We start from the raw sequence: 21,869 nt of genomic DNA on the forward strand, positions 1-21,869 counted from the left end.
CTTTGCGATGCCCAGGCGTTACCTCCTCCCATGTTTAGGTCAGTTCGACAGCTGTAAACAAATCATAAAATTGTTCGTAGAACCCGTAAATGGTGCAGCACCTAGAGTACCACCAACGGCAAAGTATAGCGTGCAGATGAGTGGTATCGGGCAAGCCATCACAATGCTATGCGAGGCTCAGGGAAATCCGCTTCCAATTTTTAGGTAGGACTCGAATTTGTTTTTTATACATTGATTGGTATTGAAAGTTTGTTGGTGGACCTCATACGATACTGTCCGCGAAATTTGTCGTTTCAGTGTCATCAAATGGGTTTTTTAATTTTTCTGAATACGTAGTGGAAATTATTTTCGAATAGGCTCCTTCAGTTTCCAAGGAAAAGTGTCTGTTCTTTGTTGCATCTGCAGTTTTGGTTCAACGTCTTATGTTGATAACTTCTCACATTATAGAGCCTGTCGGAAGTAGCCCACCTCGTCTTCCACCTCGATCAAGGTTAGATGCTATTTTTGGGCATGTAGCAACATCCCTGACATTGCTGTGCGACGCACAGTCTAGTCCGCCACCTTTGTTCAGGTATTGAAAATTCACTTTTATCATAAATATTGGCATTCTTGTTTCTAGAGCCGGTGGGAAGTAGCCCTCCACGTTTGCCACGTAGATCCAAGTTTGATGGAATGACTAAATGTCAAACCGAATCTGTTTCACTACTTTGCGAGGCACAGTCTAGTCCACCACCATTGTTTAGGTGAGGCATGAAGTTCTAGAGCTTATAACAAAAACCATTAGTAGTATCGACTGTTCACTCTGAATAATTACAAATATGCTAGTTTTGCAATACCGATATCCAGCAAAAATAAGGTAATTACTTTTTCCCAAATTTCTCCACTGTGTAACCGAGATACCCAGTCTCCAGCATTTAGACACTTTGTCTAGGATCGAGCTTAAGCATTTTTCGTAATTGCAAAATTACAGAGCCTGAGGCCAGTGTGCCTCCAAATGTACGCGACAAAGACTATAACGGTATGAGGAAATTGATAAAAGCAAAGCAAACAACTGGGTTACTCTGTCCCGCACAAGGATTCCCAGCTCCCATATTCAGGTAGTGAAAAGATTTGTGTAAAATCTCATGCATAATTTTAGAAAAGATTCGGTGGCAGTGCTTCAGTGGTATTCTTGAACTAGTATCCCTATCTTTCATCTTGTAAGATTGAAAAACTATCTTACAGAGCCTACAAGCAACATTGCTCCTCAAATCGCTGGTAAAAAATACGAAGGTGGAGAGCTAGCGAATGTTTTATTAAGGAATGTTGCTGCCTTGAGCTGTGCTGTACAGGCGTTTCCTGTCCCTATAACAAGGTACCGCCTTCTTATTTTTCTTTTCATCTCCTTTACAGAACCAACGAGCAATGTTGCTCCACGCGTAGCTGGTGAACGTTACGAAGGTGGAAAATTAGTTACAGTCTTCATAAATAAAACAGGGGCATTAGGATGTGCTCTTCAGGGGTTCCCTGTTCCCATAACAAGGTAGACGTTGAAAATTTCTTATTCACTTTTCAGAACCAACATCTAATGTTGTTCCGAAATCTCCAGGAAAGAAATTCGAAAGAGAATTACTTTCCGCATCAATGAAACAAACTGTGGCATTAGGTTGTGCTCTTCAAGGATTCCCTGTTCCTGTAACGAGGTATAAATTATTCTTTCAATTTTCCACATAAATTCTCTTATGGAAATCTTGAAAACCAGTAATTTTGTCCAAACCAAGGTGGGCATGTTGCTTTCAATACTTTTCTCCTAACTGGAAACTCGATCTTGCTTAACTTGGGCGTTAATAGAGACTGATAGAATCAGGAATGAATTAAAGTTTATTGTTTCGTATGCAATGAATCGTTCTGCATTCATCATCCGACGCTAAAGGTAGGTAATATTTTTTGAAAATTAAAATTACTTTGGGCATTTGGCTGGTGTCGTATATCACGGACTGATGGATCAGTAACAAAAAAGGTTGGTTCATAGCTCACACTATAAATTTAGATAAATTATCCTTTCAGAACCATCAGGTCGCACCGCCCCAAAAGCGACCGGAGACGGTCTTAAGTACCGTGGGGTAGAGGGCGAGTCTCTGGCGCTGGCATGCGCGGCTCAGGGGTTTCCTGCCCCTATAACTAGGTACACTAGCTCCTTTTTCCTGGTTTTCCTATTTTCTCTTTAGACTTACCCTTACCCTCTACCCCGCGTGGGCGGCGGCACCAGATTTAGTTTTTTACTTTCCTCGAGAAGCATTAAAGAATTTTCCTCTAAGAAGTTCCTTGACAAGAAAACTTCCTTAGATCCTCTCGGGGCCAATCAGGCGTGTTGGTTTCAGACCCGACTGGACACGTCGTCCTCAAAGTGAGCGGTGATCGCTTGAATAAGGCCTGAAGTGGGGTTGATGAGGGGTCTGCTCTGCGACGCCCAGGCCTTCTCTGGGTTCGGCTTCAGGTGGGCTACCTACCTACACAGTCCCAAAGACTGGCTGGTAAGTCCCGTCGTCGTCAGTCGTCAGTCCTCAGTGCCCAATCCATATCTTTGTATTTCAACCATCAATCTCACACATTGTATCCAGCATCTCGCCTGCCTCGTTATCGGATTAAATTTAGTATGTCTAGTGCACCGCCGCCCCGCTCACCACAAAATTTATCATCACCACTTACTTCCAATCATCCGAACATCACCAATTTTCCAAATCAGTTGCTCTGTTCTCCTGCCCCTTCCTATAATACCGTGCTTCTTTGCAGTTAATTTATAAGGATATTTTGCATATGAGGATATATTTAGTACAATAATATTCATCCTAATCATTTATATTCTGTCACCGTCAGAGATAGCATATTGATTTAACCTGAAAATTTTTGATATTGTAAATTTGTTGTTCTGATAGTAATTTGAGCTCAATCTATTATCAGGATAAATCATTTTCACTCATATTTCATCGAGTTAAACACTGAAGGAAACAGTGATCGAGTACCAGAAAAATATTGTCTGTTGTCGCTTAGAAAAAAGTGATTCAAAGTGCCGAGACGCCCAATACCCGTTGTAAACCTTGAATCCCCGCTTCAGTCAGCGTATTTTAGTCATCTTAAATTTGAAGGCAGGCAACTGCCAAATCGGTAGACTGTGATATCTAAATTTGAATTTTGTTTCAGATGGTACAAATTTATTGATGGAACCAGCCGCAGGCATCCAGTTCAGTTGAACGAACGTGTTCGCCAAGTAAGCGGTACTTTGATAATTCGCGAAGCTCGTGTTGATGACTCTGGAAAATATCTATGCGTCGTGAACAACTCTGTTGGAGGAGAGAGTGTTGAAACTGTCCTTACTGTAACTGCACCTTTGGCAGCTGAAATTGAACCTCGAACGCAAACTATTGATTTTGGAAGACCAGCTAAATTTGTATGTAACTTTGAGGGAAATCCAATCAAAACTATCTCTTGGCTGAAAGATGGAAAACCACTTCAATTTGAAGAATCCATTCTCACAATTGACGCAGTAAAGAAAGAGGACAAAGGAATGTACCAATGTTTTGTTAGAAATGACCAGGAAAGTGCTCAGGCCACTGCTGAATTGAAACTTGGAGGTCGCTGTAAGTATAAAGTCTGATCACATTTCCTATGAAATTAACTGATAAATGTGAAATCAAATGAAAAAAATCATTTAACCGTTATTACATCAGTAAAGATAACTCTTCACTCTCTTGTCCAGTTGAACCACCACAAATTCGACAAACCTTTCCTGAAGAAACTCTACAGCCTGGACCCAGCGTCTTTTTAAAGTGTGTTGCTAGTGGTAATCCCACACCAGAAATTACATGGGAACTTGACGGAAAACGATTATCCAACACTGACAGACTCCAAGTTGGACAATACGTCACTGTTAATGGAGATGTCTTCTCACAGCTGAATATTTCGAGCATTCATACGAACGATGGAGGAATGTACAAGTGTATCGCTGCTTCTAAGGTATTGCAGTTGTACAGAAATTTCAAATACATATATATATATTTTTGTGTGTAACCATTTGTTGCAATTATTTTCAAAAATTGTAAATCTTAATAATAAGTCATGCCCTTCAACTATTCCTATTGGATGTCTTATAAGGTCACATCAACAACCACGAACATTATGTTTACACATCAGACTATGGAATCATGATCTAAACTTGGTGTTTTGTCCCTATAGGTTGGTTCAGCAGAACACTCTGCACGTTTGAATGTCTATGGTCTACCCTTCATTCGTCACATGGATAAGAAAGCTATCGTAGCCGGAGAGACGCTGCGTGTGACATGTCCTGTTGCTGGCTACCCTATCGAAACTATAGTTTGGGAACGAGATAGCAGAGTTCTACCAATAAATAGGAAGCAGAAGGTCTTCGCCAATGGTACATTGATCATCGAAAATGTCGAACGAATGAGCGACCAGGCGACATATACTTGCGTGGCAAGAAATGCTCAGGGATACAGTGCAAGAGGAACTCTAGAAGTACAAGTTATGGGTAAGTTTCAATTTCAGATTCTCTTTAATCTAATCATACAAATTTGAAGAGTATTTGATGAAATCCGTTTTTGACAATAGGTTTACCGGTTTCACATTTTTAAATAAGATATTTCGATACCAAAAATAATAAATTGTTGAAAATCTTGATTGAATTTTGATGAACTCTAATATTATACAATTAATTTCATTACTTCGAGTTAAATATACAATATTGTTTTGAATTGAAGTACTTTCGTAATGATTGAAGGATGGATTCGAAGTTTAAATTAGAGCCTACGTCTTGCCCATCTTCGAAGCAAGTTAATAAATATTCAAAGTATTCTTTAATAAGATCTCGTAAATATTTTTTGTGCCTTTATGTATTTCAGATATTTTTTAGGTCTTACAAAGTGAGTTTTATACATTGCTTGATCCGTATATATACATATATATACATACATACACGTGTCATAGATTTTTATAAGAAATCACAGTACGACAATGATAGGTGCAGTAACTCATTAGCAGAATACTTTCTGATATATGAAGGAGGTAAACTTCTGTAGGAATTCGTATAGCGTCATCGTTGACCATTGAGTTACTGCGATAATTATTTCTGCTCCTAGTGCCACCCACGATAGATCCATTTGCATTTACAAAACTCCCCATGAATGCTTATGAATTTGCAAATCTACAATGTATCGTTCCTACTGGGGATTTTCCTCTGAGTGTACGTTGGAATTATCCTGGAGAAGAAATGGGTGGTGCTTCAGGCGTACTCACTAAGAAAGTGGCAGATCGAGTTAGCATGCTCATGATCCCTGTTATTGCTGCGAGACATGCAGGAGAATATACTTGTACCGCACAAAATGCAGCTGGAATAGTATCTCATTCGACATTCCTAATAGTCAATGGTTCGCAATTGATAATATGTTTTGCATAGCCCGTATTGATTTTCATCAATTTTTGCTACAAGCGCACATTCCTGCACATTCCTCACACATACGTTCAATTTCAATTCTTAGCAATAGGTTTAGTAGCTGCCCCTCACTTGAATGACTCTGACTTTCCAAATGGTTAATAGATGAAAATTGTGTTGTTAAAAATTTTTTCTATACTCGTACGGTGTTTGTTAGAATCAGTTTTATCATATATTACAGATTAAATTAGATACTGCTTGACATCATTACAGTAACTAGGAAAATCAGAGAGAATTTGATAACCAACATTAGCATCCATATATTTAATTCCGTGATAACAACTTCACGCATTTATTATCTTGTTATAAAATAGATTGATCATATAGTACCTAGAAGCTAGAAAAAGTCTAGCAAAATCAGAACACATGGGAGAAATTTGTGTTTTCTAATATCATCGGTTCTTGTGTCCCTCAACGAGCACATTGTACGTCTTATTTTTATTTGCATCTTATTAGGCCACTCAGTTTCATGACTTTCATGTTTCATGAATTAAAAAAGGTATGATTGGCATAGCTCCTTTAACACAGAACAGTAATGATAACAGGGAGATTTCGAGTGCAAGCATTGGAGTATAATATTACTTACTGACTAATTGTGAAATAATAATTGGCTTACTTTAGCGTCATTATAGTTCTTTGAAATTGAGAATAGTTTTCATTTTGTATATGTATAAAGAACAACATTTTAGTTGCTCCCCAGATAATGCCATTCTCATTCGGAGATGAACCAGCTAGTGCTGGAGAGAGTATCAGCGTGCAATGTTCAGTCCGAAAAGGAGATTTACCTTTAAAATTTGAATGGAGTCACGGTAATCACGTTATTACGCATATTGATGCTGCCGATGGAATTACATACAGAGTTGATAAAAGAGTTACTACATTAAATATTGAGGCTGTCGCAGCGAGACATGCTGGAGAATATACTTGTTCTGCCTCCAATAGAGCGGGTGGTGCTAGTCATACCGAAAGACTTGCGGTCAATGGTATATGAATAAATATTTGACTCCATTTATAGTGAAAATATGTAGATTTTTCACGGCAATGATGTAGTTCTCTTAGACTCGTATCTTTGTTTTTATTTTTGTAAAAACTGTCCATACTCCTTTCCAATCGGTTAATAATGTCGGAAAAGATCAGCGATATTCATAAGGTATTGAAGGATTACGGTGGAGTTAATCACATGCATCGAATTTAGTTGGTCCACAGTTAGGTCCAATTTCCTTCAACGCTGAAACTGCGAATTGGGGAGACTCTGTCTCTGCAGCCTGTTCGGTGCTAAAAGGTGATATGCCAATGGATATTACCTGGGCATTCAATGGTGAAATAATAAATTCCAAATATCCAGAAATAGCAATAACTAGAATCAACAAACATATGAGCGCAATAAGTATAGATGGAGTTACAGCAAAACATTCTGGGGAATATACATGCTCCGCTTCAAATCTCGCTGGAACCGTCAGTCATTCTACATATTTAGCTGTGAACGGTATATGGATGCAACATTAACAATAAAAACACATTGAATGTGTTAAATCTTAGATATGAATTCGAATTTGTAGCTGTGAGTCACGTTCATAGAATTACTTATCCTCTCCTATCCTACGAATTTCACGTTAATGATTACGTGCTCATTATGCTTAGTTTTCTCTTTCATTTCTCCAATAGATTTTCAATTTCGTTCACCTATAAACTATCAAACATTATCTTTATTTAACGCAATCGGAATGTTCATTACTTTACTTACATTCTCTAGATTACTATACTTATAATTCCTTCACTGGGGTTTCTTAGTCGCTCCACAGATTCTTCCATTCACTTTTGGTGAAGAACCAGCCAATTGGGGTGAGCTAGTGTCAGTTACTTGTTCGGTCATCAAAGGAGATGTTCCCATTGTTATATCGTGGGCTTTCAATGGAGAACCAATTGAAAACGATCAAACAGATGTAACTATCGGAAGCACAAATAAAAAAAATAGTGTTCTGAGCATAGAAGCAGTAGCTGCTCGACATGCTGGAGAATACACTTGTTCAGCATCTAATAAGGCTGGTGCTACAAGTCACTCTGCGGCATTATTTGTCAATGGTACTAGATTTTCGCTGGTCATCCTTCATAGTATTTTCGTAGAACCCATTCATTCACACCTTTATCTCCTGTATTTATCCCTTTCCAAATGCGATAAGCTGAATGCTAAAATACTCATTCTGGTCTTCAGTTCCGGATGCGTAGAGTGAATTCATTGCTGTCATCCGCAATGTATTCAAGCAAGGTCTCAGCGGAAAACAAAAAAATTGGTGCAATTCTCAAAAATTAATTATCTTATTCTTCAAATATTCTGCAAGTTGAAGCATTAGATGACTATTAGCTTATTGAAAAGATTTCACTATGTATTATTCTATAACATACTGTTGAACATTTGTAAGGATTCTATAATTTTGTACTTCATCTACTGTATTTCATTCTCCTACAAAGGTTGGAAAATTTACATACATGGAATTGTATTTTACAAACCTGTACATTTTGCTGTATAAAATTTGAAAGAAGAGCGTAGCCAAAGCTGCTAAATTCCCATTTAATTTTTATAGTCGCACCGCAAATCATGCAATTTTCTTTTGGCGATGGTCCTCTGAACTCTGGTGAAATGCTCTCTGTTTCCTGCACGATTTTGAAGGGCGATTTCCCAGTAAATTTAACATGGACTTTCAATGACAAACCATTAAATTATCATCAACCTGATGTAAATATTGTCAACAATAAAAGGGTCAGCTTTCTAAGCATTGACAGCGTAGCAGCAAGGCATGCTGGAGAATATAAGTGTACTGCAGCGAATGCAGCTGGATCTGACAGTCACACAGCCGTCTTGTCCGTTAATGGTAGCATATAAATCCCAGCACTTTTGTAACTTGTTCGCACATGAAAGTAGCACATTTCAGCATAGATTTCAGTAATAGCCTTGCAAATTTATTCACCTGACTGAGATGCTCTATAAACCAAATTTTATCATCATTGAAATGGGATAACACGTTTGTAGATTATATTTATTTTGCTTACATGTCTTTTAATTATGCATATAGACGTTACCGTAATTGTAGTTAATTTACTGCAGTTTTCAATATTTTTCATTTCTATATTACATGTTTCATATATGTAGCATAGAATGTGATCCTATTTCAAGTGCATTATTATTGATCAGTATACTCAAATGAAAAAATCGATCCAAATTATATTGCTGAAAAATTGAAATTTATGCGGCTACCAAGTGCTTGATGTGATCTATTAGACTTAAAAAATTTCCTCGCACCACCCATTTCCTATAGTTAGTTCCATTCCTCCTATTGTTTAAGGTTTTTTTCAAACTTCTAGTGGCACCACAGATAGGGTATTTCTCATTTGACAACGAAGCTGCAAACGCAGGAGATATGGCCACTGTTCAATGTGCCGTGACAAAAGGGGATTTACCAATAGATATTACATGGTCTTTAAATGGCCAGTCTATTGGAAATGATTACTTGGATATCATTGTTAGTAGAAGTAGTAAGAGGGCTAGTACATTAACAATCGATTCAGTGGCGGCAAGACATGCAGGCGAATATACCTGTTCGGCAAGCAATGCTGCTGGATTTGTTACACATTCAGCGACTCTTACCGTTAATGGTACACTAAAGGATTATGCACAATACATATCATGCACTAGTTTACATTAGTGTGTATAATGCTTTTTACTTGAACCTATATACCTATATCGGCAACCTTTTCTTATAAGTTCAGTCTTAATGATCATTTTTGAACGATTGATACTTAACGAGATAAAAAAAAATTATTTTACTCATATGGCTTCAAGTAAAGTGCTTACATAAACCATTTCCATGTCAAAATCCTGCCGCACCTTACTTTTAAAAACGGCTAACGTGATTGATCCCTTTGACAATTTACAAACGAAATTAACCACCATGTTTCAAGTGGTAATTTACTTGACCTGATCTTCAGTTTTATACATTTCAGTTCCTCCTCAGATAGTTCCATTCGAAATATCAGACGAACCTTCAAATTGGGGTGATTCGATATCTGTCGTTTGTTCTATTGTAAAGGGGGATGCTCCAATTGAAATTTCATGGGCACTCAATGGTGATGTAATTGGAAATAACTATCCTGACATTGCTATTACAACAAATAAGAAGAACAGTCTACTTAGCATTGACCCTGTAAAAGCAAAACATGCTGGAGAATATACTTGTACAGCATGGAATAGAGCAGGAGCTGCAAGTCATTCAGCAACACTAGCTGTGAATGGTACTTCCGACCCAAATGTCAACCGAATGAAAAATATACTACTACCTTGTACCCATCCGAACCTACATCCCGACACTAATCCCTAAGCACATCTACGCATACTAGAGTGGAGCTCAATCGACAGAGTTCAAGATGCACATGTTTTGAATAGGCAATTGATATTTCTTCCCGGTTGTTAGTTTCTCCACAGATAGGTCCCTTTGAAATTGCCGAAGAGGCTGTAAATTGGGGCGACTCTGTTTCTGCAGTTTGTACAATAGTTAAAGGAGATTCACCAGTTGATATTTATTGGGCAATAAATGGAGAACCTATTGGAGAAAATTATCGCGACGTATCTATAACGACGAATAAAAGAAACAGTCTCTTAAGTATCGACTCTGTGTCTGCTAGACATGCCGGTGAATATACCTGTACTGCTTCTAACAGAGCTGGGGCGACAAGTCACACATCTGTATTAGCAGTGAATGGTATTCCATTTCACATAATTCTAGTTGTTATGAAAATCATCCCATCCTTCTGTACCACACATCCCGTGACATGAACCTATCCACACACATAGGAATTCTGAGATCTGTTGGATGAAGGATATTGAATATTAATGTCTTGTGTGCTAACTTCAGTGAATTACTCGATTCTAATCAGTACATAACGTTACTATCCAAGAAAAATTTCAGTTGCTCCACAGATCGCACCAATCACAATAGCAGATGAACCAGTTAACTGGGGTGAATCCATCTCTGTAGTTTGCGTTATCCTAAAAGGCGATTTACCAATTGATATATCATGGGCTTTGAATGGTGAACCTATTGGACAGAATCATCCAGATATCAATATTCTGGCTACAACAAAAAGGAATAGTATTATGAGTATAGATTCCATCGCCGCACGACACGCCGGAGAATATACGTGTACTGCGTCGAATAAAGCTGGAGCGACAAGTCAATCTGCTACACTTGCTGTAAACGGTACTTCATGAAAGAAATGAACGCACATTCATTTTAATTTCCTTCTACTCGAAAAAGTGAAAATCCTACCAACGCTCACAGTCCCTTTCTCACGATGGCTTATAGTGTATGAAATCCTGCAATTTGAGCTAAGTTAGCAGGGGGCTTAGGTCAGTTCACAGATAGCACAGGGCACTCCATCAACTACAAGAATAAAAAAGTATCTACAAGTATGCGTACATATTGATTCTATATCGACTTGATTACATATTTCTCTTCGTCAGTCGCTCCACAGATAGCACCATTCGTTATTAGTGAAGAACCAGCTAATTGGGGTGAAACTGTAACGGCAACCTGCACTGTGATAAAGGGAGATCATCCTGTTACGATTGAATGGAATCTCAAGGGAGAACCAATTAATTACAATTACCCGGACATATCAATTATTAACACTAGCAAGCGAGTTAGTGTGCTCACAATTGAAGCCGTATCAGCAAGTCATTCAGGAGAATATACTTGTACCGCAAGTAATGCTGCAGGGGGGACAAGCTACACTGCATTATTAGTCGTCAATGGTAGATTGTACCACATTCTTATTTGATTGTTGTATTGAAATTCATTTTCCTATCCCACATTTACTTGACACTGGATTTACTATTCTCTGATATTCTCTTATCAATGTTTTTATTTTCGATAGGTTCCAGTCTTCGTCGCGGGTTTGAACTTTATTAATATTTCCAAGATGAATTCAGGGCGATATATTTAGTACTTTACACTCAGGGGTTTTCATTGAATTGAAATTGGTATATTGATCTCATTTTAGTTGCTCCGCAAATAGGCCCATTTTCAATCAGTGATGGTCCAGCAAATTGGGGTGATATGGTATCAGCTACTTGTTCCATAGTAAAGGGTGATTTTCCAGTAGAAATTGTTTGGCAATTTAATGGGAATCCTATTAATTTTGGCGATGATGATATTGTAATAACAAGAATCAACAGACACATGAGCGCTGTCAGCATAGAGTCAGTTGCAGCCAGACATGCAGGAGAATATACTTGTACTGCTATGAACAGAGCTGGAAACGTCAGTCATTCAACTACCCTGGCTGTTAATGGTATCCATAATCTAAAACGCATTGAATTTTCTATTGCTTTGTGAGCACAATATCATACTAATGCACAATTCAGTAACATCAAAGCTTTTTCGCTTCCCTCATTGATTATAAGACCCATTTTTATTTTGATAGAAATTATTATTGCTGCATATTTGACAGCGATTGTTATTAATTCATCGTGAGCATTGTATGAGTACTTTTGTTGTTGTTGACGTGTTTAATTTCACCACTTTGTCAACGTAACAATGGTATTCACGTATCTGAGCTATTTGGCTTAAATTCGTCTCTCATAAAAACTGGACACTTCAGTTGCTCCCCAGATATTTCCATTTTCTTTCGGCGACGAACCAACAAACTCAGGAGAAGCGATGTCAGTTACATGCTCTATTATGAAAGGAGACTTTCCTATGGATATCTCATGGGCGCTAAACGGAGAACCTATAACTGCTGAACAATCGGACATAACCATTTCAAATAGCAAACGTGTTAGTTTGTTGGCGATTGATGCTGTAGCTGCAAGACATGCTGGGGAATATACTTGCACTGCCTCAAATAAAGCAGGAGCTACAAGCCACTCTGCACTTCTAGCAGTCAACGGTAGATTTACACTGAAAACGAAGCATTTTCTGATTGCCACAATAGTTGGATTTCAGCTTCAAATTTTCATCAATCCTACCTCTTTCCTTGATTCTCCCTACGTGCAGTTCATTGTTCGATGTCAGTGTTTATATAGACGAGGCGCATAAACAGAATACATTGCACAAAGTTTTCAAACCCTAATTGAGTTCATTCGCAAGATGATTATTTTGTATGTTGGGAATAGATTTAGAAATAAAATCCTCTAAAAAATAAAATATCTTAGTTGCACCACAGATAGCACCATTTACAATCAGCGATGAACCAGCTAACTGGGGCGAAGCAGTATCAGCTGTTTGCACGATTGTTAAAGGAGATTATCCCATTGAAATAAGTTGGGCATTCAATGGAGAGCGTATTACAAATAATAAACCAGATATTGTCATATCTAGCTCTAGTAAACGAGTTAGTCTACTGACCATTGACGCTGTAAATGCTGGACATGCTGGAGAATATACTTGCATTGCTTCAAATAAAGCTGGAGCAATTAGTCATTCGTCGACGTTGGCTGTGAATGGTATTGATTGACACATCACATCTAGATGATTCTCACTCCTGTACACTCGACCATCCCTGCCCATATTATGAAGATGATCCATCTTTATTATTTTTATAACAATTTTTTTTTTTTTTTCTTTAATCAATTCTACCACCTCTGTTCCATTTCTATTTTTTGATCCGTAACATTCCTCATTTGGTATGCAGAGATGGTACATTATTAATTCGATTTCAAAATACGTTGTGAGACTTTGCAGGGAAATGATGGTATGAAAGTGGAAGGTTGATGATTGTTTTGGTATGAAATATTATCTACGGCCTTTCATTCGCAATTGGGTTTTTTAGTTGCTCCGCAGATAGCCTCATTTACAATTGGAGAGGAGCCTGCAAATTGGGGTGAACAAGTATCGGCAATGTGTAGTATTCTCAAAGGCGATTATCCTATCGAGATGCAGTGGACTTTGAATGGAGAACCCATAAATCACCAAAATCATCCGGACATTTCAATTATGAAAACTAGCAAAAAAATTTCACTACTTAGTATTGATTCCGTTGCTGCGCATCACGCTGGCGAATATACTTGTATTGCAAGTAATATCGTGGGATCTACAAGTCATTCGGCCACTTTGGCAGTCAATGGTATAGTGGTATCGTTTACTATTTTTTTTTCAATGCCTTGGTGTATCGAAAAGTAGTGCTATAGAGTTATCGGCAATACATTTTTTTTACTTTTCATGCATTTTTTCACTGCCCGATATTCCTTGTCTCGAATGCTGTTTGTGAAAATCAGCTGATCCCTCCTACAGTGATACGTCTTCATTACACAATACCATATACATTGAGCTTGTAAACCGGTATGCAAATACTCGTTAATTTCCAGTTTGAGTGTCGTTCCATTTATAAAACAACCAGAAAATTATCCAACTGAGTAAATTTTCATATGATTAAAAATCTTCCTAAGTTGCTCCACAGATAGGTCCATTTTCATTTGGTGATGAATCCATAAACGCCGGTGATATGGCATCTGTCCAATGTGCCGTCATCAAGGGTGACCTTCCGTTAGAAATTTCTTGGGCATTCAAGGGCCAACCAATAAGACCTGACCAGTTAGACATCGCAGTATCTAGTTCAGGAAAGCGACTAAAGCAACTGACCATCGAGTCAGTTGCGGCAAGGCATGCGGGAGAGTATACTTGTATTGCATCAAATAAAGCAGGCTCGACATCACACTCGGCGACATTAGATGTCAACGGTACTTGGTTAATATTAGTAGGACAGTTGGTTTAGGTGTATGTAGTTGTCATAGTATATTGTGACTACAATGCTCATTGTTCGAAATTTGTTGTTATGGGTCATTTTAAAACTTTACATTTTTCCCAACCCCATGTCATACAATCCCTCTATTATTCAGCGCGACTTTTAACATGGTAGCATACGTTGTCTGCAGTTGCTCCACAGATTCAGCCACTCATGTTTGCTGAAGATTTTGTAAATGCTGGCGATATGGTGATAATTCAATGCAGCGTAGCTAAAGGCGATCTTCCTATACAAATAATTTGGACTTTGAACGATTTACCATTGGATCCAACCGATTCCATGATAACTGCAACAATGTTCAACAGTAGAACTGGAATACTTACTGTTGAAACAGCCAGTGGACGACATGCTGGCAAATATGCCTGTCACGCATCTAATAAAGCAGGATCTGCGCAACGTTTTGCTAACTTGGCAGTAAATGGTACAAAATCAAATTTGTGTACAGCTACCGCCACAGTATTTTTGCTCTCTTTACGATATCTTCACGCATTCTGATAAGTTTCGAATTTATTTCTGTTCGGTGTAGTTTAACAATTTCGCATAAAACTTGCAACAGGCTCAGAAGACATCTTGTATGGTATTTTTATTATCGTACTGTATCTTGCTGTTCTCCTTAAAATCATAGGATGATCCGACTATGTAAACTCTGCTTGAACAAATTTCACAAGCATCAATACCTGTCCTGTATCATTATTTATTATATTACATAATCAGTTTTGTTCTCATTTACTTTCATGATATACAAACTTCTATATTTATCAGTTCTTTAGGCTTCGTGGACTAAAATTATACATATGTAAACGTATCTATGGCTGTACATTTTATCCAAATGCATCATCTTACACTCTCGTTAACTGATATTAGATTTGCAATAGCTCTTTCCAATCGTTTCAAAAATTTACAATGTTTTCTGGATCATCCTATACATTCCTGCTTCCCAGTTGCACCTCACATTGCACCTTTCACGGCTTCGGAGGACATAAACGCTGGAGATAATGTCCAACTAATTTGCAACGTGGCTAAGGGTGATCGTCCCTTGTCAATTTCTTGGAATTTTCATGGAGAGCAGTTGTCCAGTTCAGCAAGTGGAATATCAACGATGAAGATTAGCAGTGGAAGTGCCAGCCTATTGACGATTGAATCTGCTAAAGCAATGCATGCTGGGAATTATACGTGTACAGTATCGAATCCAGCTGGCACAGTGAGCTACACAACGACATTGAAAGTCAACGGTAGAGCAAGCACAGAAAAGTGGAACTGACACTTGACTAAAAAGTACTAACATTATTCGATAAGTTCAACTAAAAAAAAAACTGATACCGAGGGTTTTTGTTTCATACGGCTAATCTTGCCTCAGACAAAGGGGGATGAATGCTGTCCTACAACTAATTAAGTTCATGTAATTAATCGATTCTTCTCCGTTTTAGAGTTCCTGGGATTTGTTAGGAGAGTTAGGAATTCCATCCATCAAATTTGACTTGTAGCTGGGCGTCTCGTTAGGTTTTGCAAATGAGTGGGTCTGGTCGATAATTTTTTTAGCAGATTATATTTGTTTTACAGTAATCCCAAGACTGTTACCGTTTACGTTTGGTGACAAACCGCTCAACTCTGGTCAAGTAGTGACAGTACCTTGTGCAGTAATAGAAGGCGATCAGCCTTTGAAACTTCGTTGGACGTTAAATGGGCATTCTATTTCACCGCATTCTGGAGTTTCGATTTTGGATCTTGGTGGACGAGGTGCTATATTAAGCATAGGATCTGTCCAAGCAACACACGCCGGGTCATACACGTGCATAGCAGAAAATTTTGCTGGACGACATGAATTATCAGCAGATCTCATTGTCAATGGTTTAAGAAAATTATTTCAAAGCCTTCGAATATTCTTTCTGTTTTGTAGAGTATCGCATTTTTTATTGCTGATTTGTTTTTCTTTTAGTTCATATCAATCCCGAATCCAACCGTCGTCATCCTTTTCCAAAAATACTACACAATGTGCATTGCTGCTGAGGGGACAGTGTAACTCGAAGCATTGGGCGCAGTACATTGGGAAACGATTTATTAATTGAAACCGGCAGTTCATATTTAATTTCTCAAATTAGTGAAATCTTGTATTTTCTGCAGTTGCTCCCCATGTTCAACCGTTCTCATTTGATGAGATGAATACTGGAGATCTTATAATAGTTCATTGTGCCGTGGTAAAGGGCGATTCACCAATCTCTGTGAGATGGTTTTTTGAGGGTCGCCACTTAGAGATAGGGGATGGCGTGCATATAACTCCAATGGGTGACAGAGTATCGGCTCTAACTATCCCAGCCGTAAGAGGAGAGCATTCTGGAGAGTATGCTTGTGTTGCCGACAATCCTGCTGGTCAAGCAAAGCATAGCGCTCATCTCAAAGTCAATGGTACACGGCCTCTGATAGTGTAGTTTTGATCAGTGTTAAAATTCTTGTCTACAATCCATAGTACAGCAACTCTGAACTATCTGTTCGCGTATTTAGTAATATGTACCAAAGCTGACTGCCCAGATTTGGTTCGGAGCATTGATAGATGCTTGGATTAATGTGTAGATTGAATAATCGTTCATTGAATTAATATCGTATAAAGTAAATATTTGTAGCTTGGGATGCCCTTTCTCCAATCCTTCCAGTAATGTCCTCTTATGAAAAATAAATGGAAATATTTCAAATGATATGGCCAATGTCGTCTAGTTGGATTTTCTGTTCTCAACATTTTACTCCAGATATTTAATCAGGCGAATATTAAGTTTTTGTTATACATACCTACATAAATTATGTTGCGATAGATCCAATATCTTCTAGGTGTTGCTTTTTTAAGATCGTGTACTAGTGAAAGGAATTACGATATAATTGCTCTTCGAAGTTGAATATTTAATCGAGAATCAACAACTTATTGGTGTCAAGAATGCGGATTTGATGACCCGTGACTTGCAGACGCTAACCAGATTAAAAGAAAACTGAAATTTCAATGAAATGGTGCAACTTGTCAATATTCAACGATATATTCCAGTATTACCTCGCATCAGCCCATTTGATTTTGGCGATCAACCAATTTATACTGGACAAGCAGCTCAAGTAGCTTGCATGGTGATGGTTGGAGACACACCAATAAATATGACATGGACATTTAATGGAGAACCATTATCTCAATTCATGGGATATACAACAGGAATACTAGGACCAAGAACAAGTGTTTTATTAATTGAAACTGTAACTTCAAAACATGGTGGAACGTACGCATGTATTGCAAATAATCCATCAGGAAAGGCTATTCATGAAGCCATACTACAAGTCCATGGTTAGGAGAAAGGAAAAAAATACCACGAATGAGGATCAAATTGAAATGAGCTGCTCTTTAAAGATGTCGCTTTTGAATGAATTGACGTTGACGTTGCTTTCTCTTGAGGATGATTCTGCTGTTATTCTTTTTATGTTTGTTTTGAAACAGTTGAGTTAACGTTGTCGGAATAATCGTTAATAAACAGGCATTCTGTTGCTTAATAGAGGGTGTGTAAGCCAAAAGCGAATAATGATCACATCAAAATAAACTAACTGTCCTGATAATGGTAATGTCATGGTGTCAAGATCATATACGTTCATCTATACTAGTTGTTAATTCAAAAAAACATATGTACTTATCGTATTAACTTGTTGATTGTTTTTTAAGTGCAGAATTGGTTTTTAGTAATATTTCAAAGACTACTCAAATTTCGAAGCATTTTGAAACGCACATTCATGATTGTATATGTACTAATTGCCATCATGCGCTCTGTTATGCTTCAGACTCAATGGCTTGTTACTTGCCTGTGTGTATGTCATTTGAAAAGAATGGTTGAGTAAGGGCGTATTCTTCGATGCATCGTTAAATCCGTCGTAGCGGTATCTGAGGAGGCAGCACTCTTCCTGAATTCTATCCTAAACCCTAGTAATCCATGATTGTGCTGCCGTTTGTTTCAGGATAGGCTTTCGGGTTGCGCTTCTTATCGTTCTGTCAAGAATCCTATTTCCTCAACCTACCCAGGCCTCTCACCTTTTCATTTTGTATCATAATGCATGTTTCCTACTACTGACATCGCAGTTTAGCATGCAACTGTCTTTGGTTCAACTTTTTTTACTAGGCTCCTTCTGAGCAGACATCATTTATATTCAGTAGCTTATAGTTAATGTGTAGAGAGCGAGTTTTATTAAATGCATGGTTTCAATTATATCTCGTGCCTTGTCCATCGAGTCATTTGCTCTTATTGTTGTACCGTAAAATTAAACAATTCATACTAATCAGACACAAGTCAAGCAGGTAAAATACATCCAGTTCAATCCATCTATATAATATACCTATATAACATCACTTTTATAAACCAATGAATATATCAAATGAAATTTGTCATCTTCTATATGATATCCATTTCTTTGAGATACTAGCAGTCATTTAAATTCAATAATATTATATACATTTGTAATTTATTTGTGAAGGCACGAGGTAACTCGCTCTATAGTTGATAGTAGCTAAAAGAACATTGCAATTAACCGGATATATTCTTCAGTGCCTCCTCGTTGGATTCTTGAACCAACCGATAAAGCATTCGCTCAAGGTTCAGATGCAAGAGTTGAGTGCAAAGCCGATGGTTTTCCCAGGCCCCAAGTGACATGGAAGCGGGCAGCTGGTATGAAATTGTTTTAATTGTTACATTGTTTCAACAACATTCAGAGCGTTACATCCTAGCGGAATCATTTTTATTACAAACATTACAGGAGAAACACCTGGTGATTATAAGGATTTGAAATTGAGCAATCCTGATATTAGCATTGAGGATGGCACTTTGTCAATAAATAATATTCAGAAAACGAATGAAGGTTATTACTTATGCGAAGCCGTTAATGGTATTGGAGCTGGATTGTCTGCCGTCATTTTGATCTCAGTGCAAGGTATGAATTCATTTTAATATTTTCCGACAGTATTTGCTTTAGTGACTTGGCAAGACAGTTTTACGTCATCCAATTGATATTTTCAAATTGCAGCCCCACCCCAATTCGAGATTAAGTTACGCAATCAGACAGCTCGTCGAGGAGAACCTGCTGTACTACAATGCGAAGCTCAAGGTGAAAAACCAATTGGAATTTTATGGAATATGAATAACAAGAGACTAGACCCGAAAAGCGATGCTCGATACACAATTCGTGAAGAAATTTTGGCCAATGGAGTTTTGTCTGACTTGAGCATTAAGAGGACTGAACGAACTGATTCTGCACTATTTACATGCGTTGCCACAAATGCTTTTGGAAGTGATGATACTAGCATCAACATGATTGTACAAGGTGGGCAGTATGATGATTTTTAATTATTCTTCAAAATGAATAAGTCGTCTATTTTCAAACACAGTGTTTGTTTTTTAAAGTAGGTGTATTTGAAAGTTATATTTCACGTTTTCAGAGGTCCCCGAAGTTCCATATGGATTGAAAGTATTGGATAAATCTGGCCGTTCAGTTCAGCTCTCATGGGCAGCACCTTACGATGGCAATAGTCCTATTAAACGTTATCTTATTGAATACAAAATTAGCAAGGGATCCTGGGAGAATGATATCGATAAAGTCTTGGTACCTGGCTCTCAACAAAATGTTGCTGGTGTCTTTAATTTGAGACCTGCTACAACTTACCATTTACGTATCGTTGCTGAAAATGAAATCGGTGCTTCAGATCCTTCCGATACTGTCACTATTATTACTGCCGAAGAAGCTCCCTCGGGTCCACCAAGCTCAGTCAGAGTTGATGCCCTTGACCAACACACCTTGAAGGTAGATATTTTTCGCTCTTATTTCAAACAGTATTATTCTAAATGTCTATCCTTAAACTGTCACGGTGGATATCATTGTAAAATATATACACTAGATACTAATAATGTACACAATACAGTATTAAGGGATGTTGAATAGAATAGGAAACTCTAGATGTTTCAATTTTTTATTTTTTTTCCAGGTGACATGGAAACCACCTCCACGTGAAGATTGGAACGGTGAAATTCTTGGCTACTATGTTGGCTACAAGCTTTCGTCAGCTGACAAACCCTTCATGTTTGAAACTGTTGAATTTTCGAAGGAAGATGGCAAGGAGCACCATTTACAGATAATGAATTTAAAAACTTATACTCAGTACAGCGTGGTTGTACAAGCATTTAACAAAGTTGGAGCTGGACCTATGAGTGAAGAACGCAGACAGCACACAGCTGAAGGAGTCCCTGAGCAACCACCCCATGACACCACTTGCACGACATTGACTGCTCAAACTGTAAGAGTTTCATGGGTATCTCCTCCTCTGAGTGCAGCTAATGGCGTAATCACTGGATACAAGGTATGCAATTGTTATTATGATGAATATATTTGCAAATGTTATAATGTATATTACAAAATACAGAGCATTGAACTAAATTTTAATCTAGTATTGCAGAGGTAACCAAGGTGTGTGTCAATATTCTTCAAATGGATATTTCAAACCATTTTGTCTTTCTATAGGTAATCTATGGACCGTCTGACTCCTGGTATGACGAAAACTCCAAGGATACTAAAATAACATCATCTAGTGAAACTATCTTGCACGGATTAAAGAAATATACAAACTACAGCATGCATGTTCTCGCTTTCACGTCTGGAGGAGATGGTGTTAAATCTGCACCCATTCACTGCCAAACTGAACAAGACGGTGAGTAGATTTTTGAACTTCAATAACCATCTTTGTGAAACGAACAATGGAAATATTCGTAGCAAAAGTATAACATGTAAAATACTATATTTTAATCGAAATATTAATTTTTTTTTGGTCAATAGTTCCGGAAGCCCCAGTTGCCATCAAAGCCCTGGTAATGTCTGCCGAGTCAATTCTCATTTCATGGCGCCCACCAAGCCAGCCAAATGGCGTAATCTCTCAATACACTGTCTATGCTAAAGCTGAAAATCGTGAGGAACCAACCACCCAGAAAGTTTTGCCGAACCAATTAACTCATGAAGCAACTGGTTTAGACAAACAATATAGATACGATTTTTGGGTTACGGCAAGTACGAATATAGGCGAAGGTCAAGCATCTAAGATTGTTACACTGTCTCCTAGCACCCGTGGTGAGTCTTGTTTCAAAATAAATCAGTATGATCTATCATTCGCAAATTCAGAAATATTATTCGTAATCTGAAATAAGTTGAATAAACATCCTCTTTTATTCGGTTCAAGTACCTGCAAAAATCGCTTCGTTCGATGATAAGTTTACTGCAACGTACAAGGAAGATGTTAAACTGCCCTGCCTCGCCGTTGGGGTCCCTGCTCCTGAAGTAACATGGAAAGTACGCGGAGCTACCTTGGAGCCCAGCGACAGATTGAGACAATTACCGGAAGGATTTCTTTTTATAAAAGAAGTGGACAGAGCCGATGCTGGAGAATACGCTTGTTACGTTGAAAATTCATTCGGTCATGACACTGTAACTCATCAGCTAGTTGTTCATGGTATAAAAAGCTAACAGTAATACATTTACAGGCCAATACTGTACTCCAGAGTAAGATATATATGATACTATTAATTTTTGTATTTTT

The 21,869-nt window shown here is 38.0% G+C and overlaps 1 protein-coding gene across 15 annotated transcripts in view; it reads left to right on the forward strand.

Annotated features, from left to right (window-relative positions):
- LOC107224966 (Down syndrome cell adhesion molecule-like protein Dscam2) overlaps positions 1 to 21,869 on the forward strand; it is a 75,187-nt gene that overhangs the window by 43,997 nt on the left and 9,321 nt on the right. For 5 of the 15 annotated variants that reach the window (XM_046735233.1, XM_046735231.1, XM_046735229.1 and 2 more), the window contains exons 8-19: positions 3,181 to 3,617; positions 3,737 to 3,993; positions 4,213 to 4,525; positions 7,277 to 7,567; positions 18,841 to 18,960; positions 19,049 to 19,222; positions 19,316 to 19,612; positions 19,728 to 20,089; positions 20,271 to 20,642; positions 20,804 to 20,990; positions 21,116 to 21,403; positions 21,513 to 21,782. In XM_046735233.1, the coding sequence (XP_046591189.1) occupies positions 3,181 to 3,617; positions 3,737 to 3,993; positions 4,213 to 4,525; positions 7,277 to 7,567; positions 18,841 to 18,960; positions 19,049 to 19,222; positions 19,316 to 19,612; positions 19,728 to 20,089; positions 20,271 to 20,642; positions 20,804 to 20,990; positions 21,116 to 21,403; positions 21,513 to 21,782 (3,368 nt within the window). Of the gene's footprint in view, positions 1 to 121; positions 205 to 1,392; positions 1,441 to 1,555; positions 1,683 to 3,180; positions 3,618 to 3,736; positions 3,994 to 4,212; positions 4,526 to 7,276; positions 7,568 to 8,845; positions 9,137 to 10,446; positions 10,738 to 12,139; positions 12,428 to 13,925; positions 14,217 to 14,411; positions 14,703 to 15,222; positions 15,514 to 15,841; positions 16,130 to 18,840; positions 18,961 to 19,048; positions 19,223 to 19,315; positions 19,613 to 19,727; positions 20,090 to 20,270; positions 20,643 to 20,803; positions 20,991 to 21,115; positions 21,404 to 21,512; positions 21,783 to 21,869 lie in introns of those variants that run through there. The other 10 variants (XM_046735235.1, XM_046735234.1, XM_046735240.1 and 7 more) reach the window with 7 other exon arrangements.

Source organism: Neodiprion lecontei, chromosome 3 (genome assembly GCF_021901455.1).
Source record: "Neodiprion lecontei isolate iyNeoLeco1 chromosome 3, iyNeoLeco1.1, whole genome shotgun sequence".
NCBI lineage: Eukaryota > Metazoa > Arthropoda > Insecta > Hymenoptera > Diprionidae > Neodiprion > Neodiprion lecontei.